We start from the raw sequence: 17,602 nt of genomic DNA, 5'->3' as shown, positions 1-17,602 counted from the left end.
GGCACCTCCTCTCCTCACCTCTTCCATGCTGTCCTGGGGTGGGCTACGTAAACACTACTGTCCAGAAAGATCTTTTTAAAAAAATTTTTTTTTAAACGCTTATTCATTTTTGAGAGACAGAGCATGAGCAGGGAAGGGGCAGAGAGAGAGGGAGACGCAGGATCTGAAGCAGGCTCCAGGCTCTGAGCTGTCGGCACAGAGCCCGATGCAGGGCTCGAACCCACGAACCGTGAGATCGTGGCCTGAGCTGAAGTCGGGCGCTTAACCGACTGAGCCCCCCAGGCGCCCCAGAAAGATCGTTTTTGAGAGTTGCATCCTGCCATTTGTCTTGCTTACTCGGAATCAAATTTGAGGGTACTTTTCTCCAACCGTATTTACCCCTTCCCTTTGCTTGTGTGAAAGCCATTGAGCCAGATGGCCTCCAAAGGCTCTTCTTGTCCAAGATGCGCCTGATTCTGCATTAACCTGTCTGGTACAGCTGGTTTGCACTTGGGCAGGGACTCTGTGCTTTTTGGAAGTGGGCACAACGCTCTGCTCTGGGGAAAATTTTGCAGATGGGCCAGAATCACCCAAAAGAGGGTGAGTGTAGCGGCCCTCGGTTTTGGTCAGTATGTTTGATGGCTCAGTTCTTTCCCTGGCAGGTCAATGTTGTAGGGTATATGGTATGTTCTTCAGAGCTGAGTATCTCCGTGGAAGGTTTGTGTGACAGTAAATCTCCTGGCTCCCAGATGAAGCTGTGACTTTTCTCTTCCAGAGTTATATGGAATGCTTTCACCTAATTCTTGGATTTATACCCTTGACCTCCATCTGCCAAAAGTTTAATTCACTTTGGTTCTGCCAACACCTCCACAGGCTGGGCATCAGGAAGTCTGTGGAGCTTACGGTAGGGAAAGGAGACCGACATGGGAATTAGCTATCATAAGGGTTCTGATGATTTCCAAATCAAATAAAACCCAAATCCGTCAGTGTTCTTTAGTGGTTGCTAGTGGGGTCTCCAACGAGGAAAAACAGATCTGAAATGGTATTCCATGGCTCTGGGTTATTGCAGGGACTGTGAGAAGGTGGATAAAGGAAGTTGGAAAACTGAAGTTTGGTAATAGAGCATTAATGTTAGCTCAGGTCGAACCCCCGTGTCCTGGGGCTTCCGCCTGTGTTTGGGGACTCCTGAAAAGCTGCCTACAAATACAAGTGTGCTGAATGTTTTGTAAAACCCCCGAAGCCTGGTTGGTTGGAGGGCCCTGGGTCAATATTCAGGGTTGTCTTTTTCTTGGCCTCCTCCAGCTCCAGCCTCTACAAGCTCTAATAAGGCTCATTTCACAGGAGTGGGGGAGATGCTACAGATGTGCGTGCATAGAATGGATGGTTTGAATCCCAGTTCTGCTGCTCACAAAGCTGCGCCATCGGGTGAATTCTTCCACCCCTCCGAGCCTCAGTTTGTCTTTGACATGGGTGTGATACCACTGCCCTCCAGGGTAGTGGTGGTGAGTAGGGGTGAGACGGTAATAAAGGCTAGCTCTCCTGAGTGCTTGTAGAACTCGCTGACGGCACACCCCAGTTCCACTGGAACGGATCGTACTAATTTTGCCTTGTGTTTTTGTTTGTTTTAGTTCCTTTAACGAAGAAAGCCAAATAACTAAATACTTTTGAGGATGCATGTCAGCTAACACACTTTGAACTCTTTGTTCTTCTGCTGGTAGTAAGCGGCCTGGCCTGGTGCTCTTTAACAGAAACAGTGTCTTTGGTTAAACCCTCAGATCACCTGACCTGTTGTTTTAGCTCATTCATTTGACGCAAATGTGCTGAGTACCTGTTACGCGCTAAGCACCTAGTTGGGCAGAGGGCATGGGGAGGGGGGCCAACGAGAGGACCGTGGGGCTGGGCTGCCAGGGACTCAGAGGTGAGGGATGAGCTGGCCGAGGGTAGGGCAGGCCTGGCTCTTCTTTTCCAGCCCTGCAGTGGGAACGTTGGCTCTCCTGTCCCCTGACTGGGCCACGCTTTCTCCTCTGAAAATGAGGGGGAGTGGTCAGAACGCCTCCGACTCCAGACACGAGTTTTGATTCTTAATTCTTTGGCAGGAGCAAACGGGGAACGCAAAAACCTGAGCCCATCTGGACTTGCGAAATGTGTTGAATACACACTGGATCCAAAGAGCCTCAGATTCCTTGAGATAAAACGAAATCTCCCAGAGATAGAAATTCCTGAGTGTTTGAGACAAGTTTGATGTGTTAGCTACAGACGCCGTGTTTGTGAGGACTTACGTACCTCTGTTTCCTTCTCAGCTTTATGGGAACTACTTGGGATTGAGCCAGTTCTAAGCCAGTCTGTGATGTCCAAGAATCCTGGGAGCTTTAGTAGCTTATCCTGCTCCTCCCCACCCTTCCCCTTTGTTTTCTTTTCTCTTCCTCTTTCCTCTGGTCCTAAAATTCCTTCCAGAAATCTGGGCAGAACAACTCATTCGGGTTCTGATGTTAGTGCGTGAGTCAAAGCGGGGTTTTGTTTTTTATTTTTTCCTTCGTGCTTTAAAAGGAGAGTGGTGGTCCAAAGGAGATGCTGAACTCTAAAAGAATATGAGTGCTCCTGGAAGGCCAGGTTCACGGGTGCTTCTGGGAGAGGGTTGGGTTCCTTCCACTCTGATTCCCTCCCTGTGGCATTTCAGGCCCTGGGTCACTGTGACAAGAGGGCTTTGTTCCGGCAACTGGCGGTGTGGCCCGTGCCCCGCCCCCCCAGGGCTTCCATATCAGAGTTTGATTTTTTTTTTTTTTTTGGTGGGGGGTTCCGATTTTTGTATTATTAATTATTCTTTGTAGATGGTATTTCTTCATTTGAGAAACCTCTTCGTTTCAACTAGAAGGCCAGCCTTTGGTGGTGGGTTGTAAACTGGGCAGAAATTGATAAGAAATAGATCTCAAAGCCGAGTGTTGCTTTTTCTTTCCCAAACCCTTCTGGGCCTACACTTTCCTCTCCTCCTTTTCTGTTACTGCGTGGCTGCCCTCTGGGCCCTCTGTCTATACCTCCTGCCCCTTCCACCTGACCGCCCCACCCCCAGCACCTCTCTAGGGCTCATTTAACCCGAGCTTCTCCAGGGAGTCTTCCCATTGCCCTGTGCTTAGATGTCAGGAATTTAGAGACCACCTGGTTTTACCTCTGCATCTCACCAAGGAGAAATCTGAGTGTCCGGGGGGGACTTGGTTCCAAGTGAGGCTCTTGTTTGGTGGCAAAGAGAGCCAGCTGTAGGATCCAGGCCTGTGACTTTTCACATGGATACTACGGACCTGGCTACTTTACATTTTCCTTTAATTTCCAAAACCATCCCAGGATGTAGGCACTATTACTGCTGTCTAGTTGCGTTTCGGAGATTAAGAAGTTGACTGAAGGGGGTGTGATGAGCATCTACTCTTGACTTTGGCTCAGGCCATGATCCCAGAGTCGTGGGATCGAGCCCCGTATCCAGGTCAGCACCGAGCGTGGAGCCTGCTTAAGATTCTTTCTTTCTCTCTCTCCCTCTCTCCCTCCCTCTCTCTTCCTCTCTCTCTCTCTCCCCCTCTTCCTTTCCCTCTCCCTCTCCCCCTCCACCCCCCACTCATGCTGTACCTCTCTCTCTAAAATAACAATTATAAAAAGTTGACCGAAGGCCCGAAGGCTGGTTAATAGTGAAACCAGGATTTGAATCTAAAGGGTGCTACTCGGTGCCCGTGACTCTCTTGGTTTCAGCCTGGACAAAGTCCGGAGCTCCAGGAATCTCCTCAGTCCCAGGCAGGTCAGGATGGTCGCTCACTGTAGCTCCAGCCTGGTGACCTCCACAGAGATGGGGAGAGCCGTGACGTAGTGGCCTTTCGGGGCAGGCTGTGGGTCCTGCCGTTACAAAGCAGATGGCCTGTCTTTATATAAGAATGGCTTCCTCCGAGATTACTGGGGGTCACTCTCGCTTCTCCCAGCTTTATGCCCTTGACCTAGACACGCCCCCATTCCAGCTTCGCTTTGATGGATGGCCCAGACGGCACTCACTCAGGCACAGCATGATTTTGTGCATTTGGGGAAGACACGTCTGTAACCGCATTGCTGCACCCTCAGAGCATGGTGGTGTAGGTGAGGGATCGTGCTCAGGCTGTTAGCAAAACCAGATTTGGAGAGCGAAGTCAGTTGGGTGTTGGGGCTGATTTGTCCGCGGGAGGGGGAGCGGAGGCCCGTGTGGATCTGGGTGATTTAGTACGAAGCGCCTCACTTTGGACGTTGGCGGGAGGGAGAGCACAGATTCTGCGGTGGCGGCTCCAAGGGTGCGGGCGTGGTCTGCCGTCTTGAGGGACAGCATGGCACAGTGGTGAAGACCACCATTTCTGGAAGCAGGCCTGGGTTTGAATTTGCCATTTGTTGTGCCATTTGCTGGCTGTGTGATCTTGGGCAAGTTACTTAACCTCTCTGGGCTTCAGTTGCCTCAACTGTAAAATGGGAATGAATGATATTATTATCATTCGTTATTTCTAACTTCTGGGGTTTTTATGAGAAGTCCATGAAGCACTGTGAGAAAAAGCCTTAGCGTGGTGTCAGGCATCAGGCACGCGATAAATTCTCAATAAATAGTAGTTGTCATGATTATTATTATTAACTCTTGCTGTACTTTATGAGACCTGACTTCCGGCCCTGGGTCTGCTGCTAGCTACCCTGGGGAGGTGAGGCAAGTGTATCAAGTCCGACTGTTTTTCTGTAAACTGATGGAGTTTGACTCTAATCCCCGGGCATCCCACCTATCTCCAGTTTTCTGAAATGGATCAAAAATGAGTTCCCACCCAGGGCCCCACAGCCTTTCGGTTTGATGTCATCCGACTGGGATTAACAATCCAGCAGCTCCTTTCCACCCCCCCAGACACAGGCAAGGTCAGGGAATGGATGAGGCGGGCTCTGTTCCTTAGTTGTGAGCCAACTTTCTGTCACCTGCTGTCACTTTACTGTGAGCGGAGTGTCCACTTGAGAACAACGTGCTCTTCATCAGAGTAAAATAAACACGGGAGCTTGATTCTGATTTTAGCTTCATTTATGTATCTTGGACTACGTCCTGGGTCCAAGAAATTGTGCCGTAAATGAAACCAATTAGATTCTTACAAAACAGTTTTGCATTTCGTTCATTAGAGTGTAGGAAGGAAAAAAAGCAAGTGTTGTAGCTAAATAAAACTTGCGGTGGTGGGTGGGTGGCGGAAGGCCACTGTTAAATGTCCTCGGGGACTCCTTTCTTAGGGCTTTTGATCACTAGACCTTTTATTTAAAAAAAAAAAAAAATGCTGATGCCACTGGTGGTTTCTTCCTTGTGGAGCAGAAAAAGCCTGTCCGGTGCTTATAAAGGAAGCCTTACGGGGCACCTGGGTGGCTCAGGCGGTTACGCGTCTCGATTTCAGCTCCGGTCACGGTCTCACAGTCGTGGGATCTGGGATTGAGCCCCGCCTCGGGCTCTGCACTGACAGCACAGAGCCTGCTTGGGATTCTCTCTCTCTGCCCCTCCCCTGCTCTTTCTCTCTCTCTCTCTCAAAATAAATAAATATTTTTTAAAAGGAAGCCTTTAATCCTAGCTCATTTATAAGCTTTTTTGAGTACCTACTGTGTGCCAAGCACCGGGGAAAAATGTGAATGAGGTGGAGAGGGTCTCTACCCCCGTGCCCATGCCTGGCATATCATACGCAGGTGCTTGAGAAAAGTGTGTTGGATGAATGCAGTATACTAATAACTGTTAGTTAATAGTCTGGCCCTCATATCACATCACCGCAATGACTCCTGTAACACCAGATTACATTTTAGATCGCCTGTCCTAGAAGTGGCCAGCCAACCCAGTCTTGGGCCGGGTCAGGAGGAAACTTGGCACTTGACCATCAGCCCAGCATGGCAGCAGCTGAGAGCATGGGCTGCCTGTGTCAGAAGCCAGTCTTCACCTCTTCCTAGTCGCAAGACCTGGGCAAGTTACCTACCCCTGCCTCAGTTACTCCTATCCATAAAATGGGGATAGCGGTGGTACCCACCCTGTGAGACTTCTGTGCAGATTTATGTGTGAACTGCTCGGCACACCGTGAGGGTTCTCTAAACCGTGGCTGCCACCATCCGTGAGTGTCAGTTGCCCAGCCTTCTCTGATGCCACTTTTCCTAGGACACACGTGGGATAAACAGACTTACCACTTGTTTGCCTAATTGCCAACCCTTCCTTTGTGTCCCAGGCACGCAGTAGGTCCCCACTGCTACCATTTGGATGTGAAGAGCCTAGCGGTCAGGTTTGAGCCTTGGCAGGGCAACTTTCCGCCTCCATGGTCTTGACCTTGGTCAAGTTGCTGAAGTCAAGAGAGGCTCAGAGAGGTTAGTACTTCCTTCTCTGTGGGAAGGATTACCCTTAACCAAGTGCCTAGCACACAATGAGCACTCACTCCATAAATAGTGAGACTGTTGTCATTCGCGCAAAAGGCACACAAAGCCCCTTTGGCTTTTGTGGCCTGGCGTGCCAAAGCCAAAGCTGATTCACGGGGCGTCCAACGAAGCCCGCACGGCCAGGGCTGGAGGAGGCCCCGAGGACAGACGGCCTTGGGAAAGGGCCCGTGTTGCGGGCCCCACACGGTCAAAGCGTTTTAAAGGCCTTGTATTAGAAAAATAAACCAATTAAATAATACTGCCCCCCATAAAAGCTGACTTTTAATGGACTCCACGGTGGGGTTCTCACCGCGGCGGTCTGCAGCCCCAGTCTCGGTGAGCCTGTCTGCCGCCATGGGGAGAGTTAATCTCGCACGGCGTGAGCATAATTTTACAAGTTTTATGGCTGTTTTTTCTCTTCCAAAGTGTTGCTATGTCATTGTGCACCGAGGGCAACTTGCGTGCATTTAACAGTTTACCTCGTTTGGGGTGGAAATGAAAAATGAAGCAATAAATTAAAGAAAAACACAACGTGGATTTTTTTTTCCCCCTTCTTGTCGAGGCAGCCGTGGAGGAACAAAGAGGCAGTGTTTGCCCCGCACAGCCCAGTCAAATCCTAACAGCTTTTATGTATGGACACTGGCCCGCAGATCGCCTCCCCGGAGAGGGCCGTGGGGCTCGGGGAGCGTTGGGGGGCTGGTTCCGCCGATCCCAGCGATACCTGGGACCTTTCTCCAGGGCAGAGGTCAGCAAACTGCAGCCCGCGGGCCGGAGCCAGCCCAGCGCCTGTTTCTGTGACACGGTTGAAAAAAACCTCAAAAGAAGAATAATACTTCCTGACACGTGAAAATTACCTGGAATTCAGGCTTCGGCCTCCATAAATGGAGGGGCGTTGACACGCAGCCACGCCCGCCCGTTGTGTGTTGTCTGCGGCTGGCGCAACGCTGAGGCGCTGCCTGCCCTTTACGGGAAGAGTTTGCTGACCCCGCTGTAGGAAGGGGGTAAAGGAGAAGGGGACAGAAAATGCAGCTTCCGGTTTCCTGGAGTCGACGGTTTGCGCTGAGGGTGTCCACGTGGCTCAAAGTCCAAGAGGTGCCTGAGAAAGAGTGGATTCACCTGGAGAGCTCCCAGAAGTAATCGGCTACCCATCCAGGCCGTCTGCTCCGGGCAACAAAATGCAGCCCACTTCGCTGCTGCACAGAGCGGTGACTTCTCTAGGCTTGTGGATGGGTCCGCTTTCCTGGTCCTTCCCATGCCCCAGCCATGTCGTTCCACAAAGAAAATTGCCTCCTGCAGGAGAAGAAAACGGTCGTTCGCTCATTCATTCGTTCCTCCCTCCCCGCCGCCGCCCTCCCTTCAACAAATAATTATCAACAGGTGACTAGGTGTTAGACTCTGCGAGAGACTGCCCGGAACAGGAAGAATGAAAAAAGAAAGTTCTTTTCCCCTGAAAATTAGTTCTTGGGGCGGGCGCCTGGCTGGCTCAGTCGGCGGAGCGCGTGACTCTTGACCTCGGGGTTGGGAGTTTGAGCCCCACGTTCGTGTAGAGGTTACTTAAAAATGAAATCTTAAAAAGAAATAGGTCGTGGTGTCCTCAGTGCCATTGGTTTTTGAGGAGTTCTTTTAATTCTGCCTCTTTGATTAATTTTAAGTTCCACCTCTGTTTAGAACCATAAACCCGTGTCCTTTCTTCCTCGACCTGCTACTTTCATTAAAAATAACCGAATTTACAAGAGGCTTTGGGGTGACCGGGCGTCTGACTTAGCCCGTGGGAAGAGCCCTCCGGGGGAAGGCGCTGCAGCCTGCACAGGAGACCAGGGCCAGGTGCTCGGGGACCAGGAATAAGAGGCTGTAATGGATCATTGAGGGAGAAGGCTGTGGAATTTGAAATCTACCAAGCCTGGTGCTGCTGGCTGGAACTGTCTTGTAACAACTTTATGCTGCCTTTTGTAAGTTGCTTCATTACACTGAGTTTTAGAGGCCTGTCCTCTTTTCTTAAAAACTTGCCGGGAAGAAATGTTGAGCATTATTTATGTCCTCTGGGTGTGGAGAGATGCCTGAATACTGGGGCAGACATGCCTTTGGATAAAGGAACAACAGCTTTGCCAGAAATTGGTTCTCTGTCTTCCTTTCCTACCTGCTTCTTCTTCCCCCACCTCTGTGCCTTTTTCTTTGTCACACAAGCCTTTGTTGCTCATTTCTGATGAGCCTTCACTTTCTTTCCTCAGTCATGCGGAGGAACCCCTTTGGCGTGGACATCTGCTGCCGTAAGGGGTCTCGAAGCCCCCTGCAGGAGCTCTACAACCCAACCCAGGTAAGCCCTGGAAACTTTCTCGCTTGTTCGATTTGGTCTCCGTGCGTCGATCTCTGGAGGGGAGGTGGCGAGAGGGGGAGGGAGAACGATAAACTTCAAAATTTGGTTCTTGAGGGATTTGAAACTTCCTTCTACTGCCTGGCATTTTAGCTTCGGTGATTGCTTTCTTGGTCACCCTTTCTCTGTATAATGGCTCTGAAGTTCTAGCAAGAAGGATTAAGAATTCCAGAAATGCCCTGGTGTAGTGCTGGACTGAGCTTTCAGGCAGACCTGCTCAGGTTAGAGATTCTCCACAGTCACAGGTGCCAGCGACGGGACTCTGAAACTGTAGAGCCACAGGGGCTGGGCAGTCTCTCCCTTAGCACCCCCAAAGAAAGTTCACGTGTGGATGAACCTGCCACCCTGCTCCCACGCCGGTTTATTAAAGTCCAAGATGCCCCCAAGAATTCCACCTCACTGCACCAGTTTACCAAGATTCAATTTTGTGGGGGTGCTTTTTGTTAAGTCACCTCATGATAAATTGAGTTTGATCATGAAGAGTTTTTCTGTGAGCAAAATAAGCTCCACGCCAGGAAATGTGTCTCGTGGAAAGCTAGGAGCAAAGGGAGGAGGTCTGGTCGCCATGGCGATGGCCTCCGTGGTGTGTGGGTCTTGATGTGGAGACCATAAGGCTGGTTCTCTTTTGGGAACGTTAATTAGCAATTGATACCAGGAAACAGTAAACAACTTGTGGCCTATGATCTGACCTTTGATTGCTGTTAAAAAAGAAAAAAAATGCACTGCTTTAGCCATAGCCTCTGTGCTTTATTTTGCATCAAATTCTTAATTCAGTATTTCTGTGGACTAAGGTGCTTGGTAGAGGAAGATAATACCTGGGCCTCAAAGGTACTGAAGTCCCTGAAGTCTCGCAAAGGGCACTTTGTGATCCCACACATCTTCCTTGTCTCTCACTTGCACTCCCTTCTGGAAAAACGGACTCCCGAGTTTGTACATCACGGGTGGCCTAACCAGGTGAATTCACTCCCCCGTCAGCCCCGCTGCTTTGGGGTTCTAGTATGACGAGGCTGGATTAGCTAGGTCATTGCAAACTCAGATTGCCTGAGGATTCCTTAATGGGTTCTCTGGTGACTTAGCAGGGAATTTGATATTTGGGTTTTGTTTGGTGCCCAGATAATCTGATTATTATAGGCAAGTCTCCTGGCATGTTCACACACCTGTCCTTAGGAAGAGGCGGAATCGGCCTCGACAAAGGATAGGAATTCTGGAAATCCATGTTGAAAACAGCACATGCTGCCGAGATGCAGACCGTTCCTATCTTTTTGTCGACAGGCTCTGTTCTCAGATCCTTTTCCCTTTCAAAATACAACCGCTGAAGCACCGCTATGTTCCTGAGGAAATTTCTATGGGCAGCATATGGTGTCGTGGGAAGAGCTTATTTCTGAAGCAGACACCCCTCTGGACAGGAAGCACGTGGACTGGGTCTAGGCTGTGTCCTGTCGTATCCCCAGCTCCTAACACAGGGCCTGACCTATAGCATGTGCCCCCAAATATCTGCGATTGAGAAAATCAAAGTCTAGGTTCAAATCCCTACCTCACCTCCAACTGGTTGTGCAACTCGAGTACGTGATGAGTCCATTTCTCTGGAATGTTGGGAGGCCAAAATAACCCTGCTGTGTCAGGGGCTATGTAAACATCATTCATCATTATCCTGGTCGTGAGGGTGGTTTCCATACCGGAAGCCTTGACTTCAGACGTGGGTCCAAAGCCTGGTTTCTTCATTTCCTAGCTACGTGAGTGTGGGCAAGACAGTTGGCCCCTCTGAAGTTGCTTTCCCTCGTTTATAACATGATGCTAAGAGTATCTGCCTTGCAGGTTTGCATGAGAGGATATATTTTGCTCTGTGCCTCCTGTGGAGTTTGTTCCTTCCTGGATTCATTCACTCGTTCCCTCATTCATTTCTTCACCCACCATTGTAAGTGCCAGGTGCTGGGCACAAAAGGGTGAGCTGGGCATATGTGGTTAGCCTTCCATAGCTGGTTCCTCTAGTTACCCCAGGGTTGGCTCGAGTTGACTGGAACAGGAGACCCTGCTTAGTCCCTTGGTCAACCCACCAAAGGAGAGATAACCTTCCTGGGTGGAGGTCATCTCTTCCTTCTGGTGGTGTTTTGAGTATTGTCTGGGTGAGAAGCTCATTTAGTGGTAGCCTAGGGCCTGGGAGGGAAGATGGGGCTGGAGAGGCCGCCCTGGGAACCATGCTCGAGGCTGGAGGTGGGTGAGTCACCTCCAGCAGGAATGTCGTGGGCAAGCTGTCTGGCCCCCTTCTCTGACAACCAGGAAAATGTCCCTGCAGGAAGATCTCCCCGTTTCCTCGGGATGTTACCCGGGATGTTTTTTTCTTAGGCTGGTTTCCTTTACAAGCTGCAATTATGTTCCATTCCCACGCAAATACAGTCAGGGGCGCTTCTCGGAGACACTGTCTTGTTGATCCTTTGGGCTGCTGTGGGCGGGGCGTTGAGAGGAGGGAGCAGGCGCCCCCGATGAGGTTAGTTCCGTGTCCACAAGACATTTACAAACTTTGCACCCGATTGGGCACGGTCGTGGCTTCTTGCGTTTCCCTACCAGTCAAGCTGTTGAGGCCGCTAAGCCTGGACTGATATTATCACGGAGGCAGATGACAAACCCTGAAGTTGCTAGAAACCAAACTGCTCCTGGAGATGCCGTTTCCCCCGTTTTATGCCGCCTGGTTATTTGGGTTTGATATGTGATAGTGAAAACAGGAACCGTTCATTGTAGATGGGAAACCAGGGCTGTAGCAAGAAGGAAGCATCTTAGTTACATGTATCGGTGCTGTGGACCAGATGATATCTAGATGCTTATCAACATCTCATCGAACGTTCATAATAAACCCCAAACTAGGCATAACACCTCCATTTCACGTATGGGAGAGCTGAGGCCAAGAAGGTTCTACAACTTGCAGAGGGTCACAGCTAGCAAGAAGCCGAGTAAAGATTTAAACCCAGGATGAAGTACAAATCCATTTATCTCCACGCTCCAGTCACTGTCGCCAGCAAAGTTCCCTTGGCAGGAATTGCCCCATCTCCCCTCTAAAACCACAGCAGGATCACACTCAGATTTTTATGGGACAAAGACTTAAAGGCGCCCTTGGGAAAATTGGCCATCATCTGATTTGTCATGTCCAGGGTTTTCTTATTTTAGTGCCTCCCAAATCCCTAACCGTTAAAACAACAATTGGTTAAAAAAAAAAGTTGATATTCTTAGCAAAACTGCACTCTGATGTCTTATAATTTTCCTGGTCTGTGCTGTCTCCCTGGCCCCAAAATAAAATGTAATTGCTGATCAGATCAGCTGGTGTGAAGTCACTGAAAGTTCAGGAGTTGCCAACTGCATATTTGTGGGCCGAGCACATCTGTGGGCCGGCCCGGCTCAGCTCACATCGCAGGGCAGAGCTAAGTTGTCGGCCATTAATAGGGCATAATTGCCCCCAAATGCCAGCGGGAGCGAGACAGCCTGTCCCTTCTGCCTCGCCCACCTCCTGGTCCTCTCGCGGGCTCCCTGAGATGTTCACAGCAGCACTCATGTGGTTCGGCCCTGCCCCTGCCCGGTGCTTTCTTTAGCCTTTATCCTCGCTCTGTGATTACCACGTTCCGAGAAGACAGATGCGCAGCCCAGGGGCTGCCCAGGAATTGGTAAACACAGAGTCTAGAAGGCTTGCAGGAATGCACCGGATGCAACTGTCTGCGGGCATTCCTAAGGCTGTGTGAGGGCCAGTCCGTGTGTGAGGGATCCAGTTGGGTTCTGGGTGAACTGCTTGAGGAAAAAAGGATCTAACAGGAAGAGGGGAAAAAAGCTTCCGGGGATGCCAAGCGTTGGCAAGATCCCTGAGGCCACTCCTGAGTTCTATGTTGTTTGATGGCCTCTTGTGCGTCCAGTCTTCAGTGTGCTAAAGTGAATTTACCTCTCTATAAGGTGGGCTCCAGGACAAACGATGGAAAGAGGGAGAGAAGGCGGGAGGGGAGGCAGAAAGGAAGAAAAGTTACCATTCATTGGAAGTATCATCTACCTTCACTATACTGCACTACACTATTCGAGGCATTTCCATACATATCTCATTGTTTCTAGGTTGAACCCCATTTTTCAGATAAGTTAACTGAGGTTCAGTTGACTGAGCAATTTGCCAAGGTCACAAAGCTCCTAAATATGGTAGAGCCAGGCCCATCTGACCTAGCGAGATTGTGGGAGGATGAGAGCCTCTCACGTTCTCTTTCCCAGGTGGAAAAAAATGCCTCCTTGAGGTTCTCTTTCTTAGTGACCCAAGCTGAGATGCGTGTGCTCAGGACAGCTGTAAAAGTCCCAAAGTTGGGGGCCAAGGCTTGTGGGGTGCTATGGAAGGCATAGTAGATTTCCAATAAACAATTGAAGTTTTGTTTTTTGCTTCCTGAACCTGATATTTGGAGAGGCCTTTGTCTCTGGGCTGGAGCCAGGCTAAGCAGGAATCGCCCTCAGGAGCTCTGCCATGGGAGAGATTGGGAAGTTGGGGTCTTTAAGTTTAGATTGATAAAAGCTTGAATTATCCCAGGGGGTCGGGAGGGGGAGCTGTTCTAGCACCCACCTGAATAGCTTTCTCAGCAACGCTTGCCCAACTCTGTTTCTTCTGCACACATGTATGGGGTGAACAGAGCGAAAGCACATGGGGAGGAGAGGCACGTAGGTAATAGACATGATACGTGCTGTACGATAGAAGCTTTTCAGTTATGGGAGAATCAGAAGCGAGTCATCAGCCCTTCAAAGTACGGGGCAAGTGGGAGGCTTTGTAGAGGGGGTGGCGGTTGAACTAGGTCTTTGAAGACGCGTCAGACTTCACCTGACAGAGAAGAGGGAACGGCATCACAGAGAGGAGGAACAGCAGGAGTCGGGGCCCCAGGAGGGCCCATCTGTGGCACATTCAGAGAACGGTGAGGGGTTTGCAGCTGGAGTGAGGAGCTGCTGGGAGCCGGTTGAGAGAAGGCGGGAAGGGCAGGGTGGTGCCGGCTGGATGAGGCTTGCCCACCCGGGTGGTGGGTGTAGGCTTCACCCGCCAGTAGGATGGCTGGTCCCAAGGAGCCCACAGGAGATCGTGTACGACCGACCAGCCGGCTGCCACTTCCGAGTCAAGCCGCTTGTGAACCGCGGGCTCCTCTGAGGCAGAGCACGGCCTCGTCTACAAAATGGGCTGGTTCTGGGGTTCTCAGCCCTGGCTGCACATCAGGACCACTCAGGGAGTTTTGACGAAATGGCCGGTGCCCAGGCCTCACCCAGACATTCTGATTTTACCTGTGGGTCCGGGATAGGGCTGGGGCATCGGTGGTCTTCAGAGTTCCTGGTGATTCTGACGGGTTGCAGAGTTCAGAAGCACTGGATTGGCAGGCCCATAGCGGTCCCTCCAGTTCAAAACTCTTCGATTCTTTGATTCTCCTATAGCCCGTTCTGGGAAAAGCGCTTCAGAGCCTCCGCACCGAGGCGGCTCCCTGTCGTTTGTTACAAAGGCCCTGTGTCCGTGCTCAGCACTCAGCCTCACGGAGATCACATGCCCTCGTGCTCCATTGGTAGGTTGGTGAGTCGAGGCCCTGAGTGTTGGAGACCCCGCGCCGGGTGGACAAACCCAGGAGGCGGGGCCCCCAGGCAGGGACTTGGGAGGACCCTGTGTTAGGGACACTTGAGCCACTCGGCTCTGGACCCCATAAGGAGGAGAACGCAGACTTGTTCCGTGCCGGGCATCCGATGGGCCCTTCAGAAGGAGCAGCCCCAGTGTTGGCTTCCCAGTGAAGGAGCCAACGGGAGAGGCTCTCTGCCCTCCACACTGTTGGTTAAGACTGGTGCTAATAATGGTCAGACACACTGGAGAAGGCAAGAAAGAACAGACATCGTACAGCCGCCAACTCTGGGCAATTAATCCCTTCATTACCAACCACCTGGTAAATGACGAGTCCATCTAATTATCTTGTTTTGACCCAACAGCTGTCTACCAGCCAAAGAGGGATTAATTGATTTAGTTGTGGACTGGCTCCTTATGCAAAGATATTACTTACTGTCAGTCTAGCAGAACGGCAGCTGGCTGGCAAAGATGAACTATTACGTGAACTTGATCTTACACACAGGGCTTGGGAGAATGCTTCATTATTAATTGCAAATTACAATAGACGAGCGAGCCCGTTGCAAAAACCAGGGACAGCGAGCCGCCTCCTTCACCATGGCCGGTGGCTCCATTAGTTTTGAACCGGGGAAGGCGCCCTGGTCAGATTTCCAGTCAAGCCAGGACAGATGGGGACTCTAGAGTCAGACACGATTTGGGTCAGAGGAGAGAATGGGTTGTGTGAAGGAACTGGGGGATCCCAGCCCAGGTTGGCCTCCCAGCATTGGCCTCCCAGCATTGGTTTCTTTACCCGTAAAATAGGAGCACAATACAGTCTTGCAAGTTTATGAGATTCAAAATCATGTATACAAAGCACCTAAGACAGTACCGAGAAAGAGTTGGTGTTCATCAGTAGCCAACAGCGGGCCGAGTTGAATTAGGCGACCTGGGACTTTTCTTAGGGGGTCTGGGCCACGCTGGGCCCCTGTGCTGCAGGCTCAGAGACTTGGCAGATGTACACTTGGAATTTTGTTGAATAACATTAAGACAGATGATTTCCTCTTGCCCGGAAGCTACTAGCTGTTCATGGTGAGCACTTCCTAAAAAGTTTGATGACTGTTGCTTGTTGACTCTGTTATTAAGAAGCCGGGTGTAGTGACTGATGAGGCCGTGGGTGCTTCCGCGCGTGGACGTGACATGTGCGTGAGTGTGTGTGCCTGGACAGTCAGCCCACGGAACGCGGCGGATACAGCCGTTAAGTTTAGAGACCTCCTCCGCTAATGTTGATCATCCCCCAGTCCCTGGCGAGGTGCTTCAGTAATAATAGCTATGAAATAGGATCCCCCTCTCTGTGTGCTGTAAATGTGATGCTGTTGAGCGAATGGCTTCATCCGCATTTCACTCGGCCTGCCTTTAGAGGCAGTTGCTCTGTTTCAGAGAGCCTAATTTGACCCAATATATTCAAATCCAGAGCGTGAGCTCCGTGCCCTAATGGGGCTCTTCTGTGTCAGTCTGTGTGAGTACAGTCTGGCCCATTTCCACCAGAGAAGGGCATCCGAGTGGCAAAATGACCCCCGGCAATTTCCAAATGGTAACACAGCTGTAAAATCTGCCATTTTCGGAAAGTTATTTCCTAAATTACCCCCAATTATAGGAGGCCTCTACATAATGTGATTTTTCTGTAAATGACACAACTTAGGTAGCTTCTCAGCCAATTGGATTTGAACCGTGTCGGATGCGTAGGGCTGAAACTAAGCCCTGGCTTGTTCTCAGATTCTCTGTAGGAGAGCCCTGGGTGGGGGTGGGCGATATCACCTGCCCCCCCATCCCCATCCTCCTCTCTTCCCGAAAGTGAAGTTGGCCTGCAGATCTGGTGGGGAGCAAGGTCTCCGCCCCGGCTTCACCACTAATTACCGTGAAATCGCAGGCAAACAGTTGAAGCCTTTCCAGCCCTGGAGACTTTGTAAAGAAGGAACAAAATACCAACAGTTCAGTTATCAAAGATTAAATCAGAAAGTACAGAGAAAGTTCTGGACTCATGGCAAGCTGTTCAATCAATGGTGATTTCTTTTTCTTTTCTTTTCTTTTCTTTTCTTTTCTTTTCTTTTCTTTTCTTTTCTTTTCCTTTCTTTTCAAGCTTAGGTGAAACCTCTTTCAGGAAGCTAGCTCTCTCTGTTTTTTTTTTTTTTTTTCTCTCCAAGCTCAGGTTAAATGTCCTTCTAGAATGGTGCTGCCTACCAGGAATAATCGTGATTCACATATCCCATGCATCTGAAATGATGTTACGGGCCTTGAGCTCCTTGAGGGTAGGGGCTGTGTCTTGTTCACCCAGTGGCTGTCTCCTGCCAGCTGCCAAAGAGAGGGGCTCAGCAGGTGTTTCGGCAGTGAAGGGAGCTGCCCGCCCGTGCCTTGAGCAAGTCTGGTGTGGACATTCATGCTGAGAAGGTGATCAGGGCTTCAACCATCAGAGCAGGAGGTCTCATGAGGCCCAGTGATATCTGGTCCAGAAATACATCTCCAAGCTAAGCCGATGCCTAGGTCTCTCCTGAACACATTTTTCCTGACGGTGTAAAGTGTGAGGACTGTGGCAGGGCTGATGCTTAGAAAAGCAGCATGGAAGCCAGCATGTGTCAGCGTGGGAGGTGGGAGAGAATGGATGCAGGGCTCGGGTGCTTGAAGGAGACTGAAAGGAATACAGGGGTGGGGTGGGGGGATTGCTTAAGCCAGACCTCACCCTCCCTCCATACTTAGTCCACATCCAGCCCTGTTTCTTTCTTCCCTCCTTCTTCCACGGCCTGTGGTACAAATAGGAACTCAGCAAATGTGCACTGAATGAAGTAGAACTAAAATTCCCGTCCCCTTGTGTTCCCACTCAGGTAGCTTGCTCGGCTGCCCTAGACCGGGCGGCTTCCAGAACAGAAACTTCATGTCTCATGGTGCTGGAGGCCAGAGGTCCCAGGTTAAGGTGTTGGTAGGGCCGGCTCCTTCCGAGAGCCGTGAGGAAGAATCTGGTCCATGCCTCTTGCCCAACTTCTGGTTGTTTGTTGGCAGTCGTTAGCGTTCCGTGGCTTGTGGAAATGTTACCTCCGTCTCTGTCTTGCCCCCTCATGAGGTGTTCTCCGTGTGTGTGTGTGTGTGTGTGTGTGTGTGTGTGTGTGTAGCCTGAGCAAGGGCACAGGAGAGGTGGCACATGGCGACAGATGGCTCCACCCTCCCCGCATGGTTATGCACCAGCAGAGCAGAGAGGACGTGCCTTCAAGGGACTAAAGCATTGTCCCTCC

General features: G+C 50.6%; 1 protein-coding gene across 4 annotated transcripts in view; it reads left to right on the top strand.

Moving 5' to 3' along the window:
- The window catches only part of CHST11 (carbohydrate sulfotransferase 11), a 264,903-nt gene that overhangs the window by 117,492 nt on the left and 129,809 nt on the right, over nt 1-17,602 (top strand). For 3 of the 4 annotated variants that reach the window (XM_086712488.1, XM_086712487.1, XM_086712490.1), the window contains exon 2: nt 8,607-8,692. In XM_086712488.1, the coding sequence (XP_086568614.1) occupies nt 8,607-8,692 (86 nt within the window). Of the gene's footprint in view, nt 1-5,654; nt 6,331-8,606; nt 8,693-17,602 lie in introns of those variants that run through there. The other variant, XM_086712489.1, reaches the window with a different exon arrangement.

Source organism: Puma concolor, chromosome B4 (assembly GCF_028749965.1).
Source record: "Puma concolor isolate L17-30 chromosome B4, mPumCon1.1.hap2, whole genome shotgun sequence".
NCBI lineage: Eukaryota > Metazoa > Chordata > Mammalia > Carnivora > Felidae > Puma > Puma concolor.
This window is presented reverse-complemented; position numbering and strand designations above follow the sequence as displayed.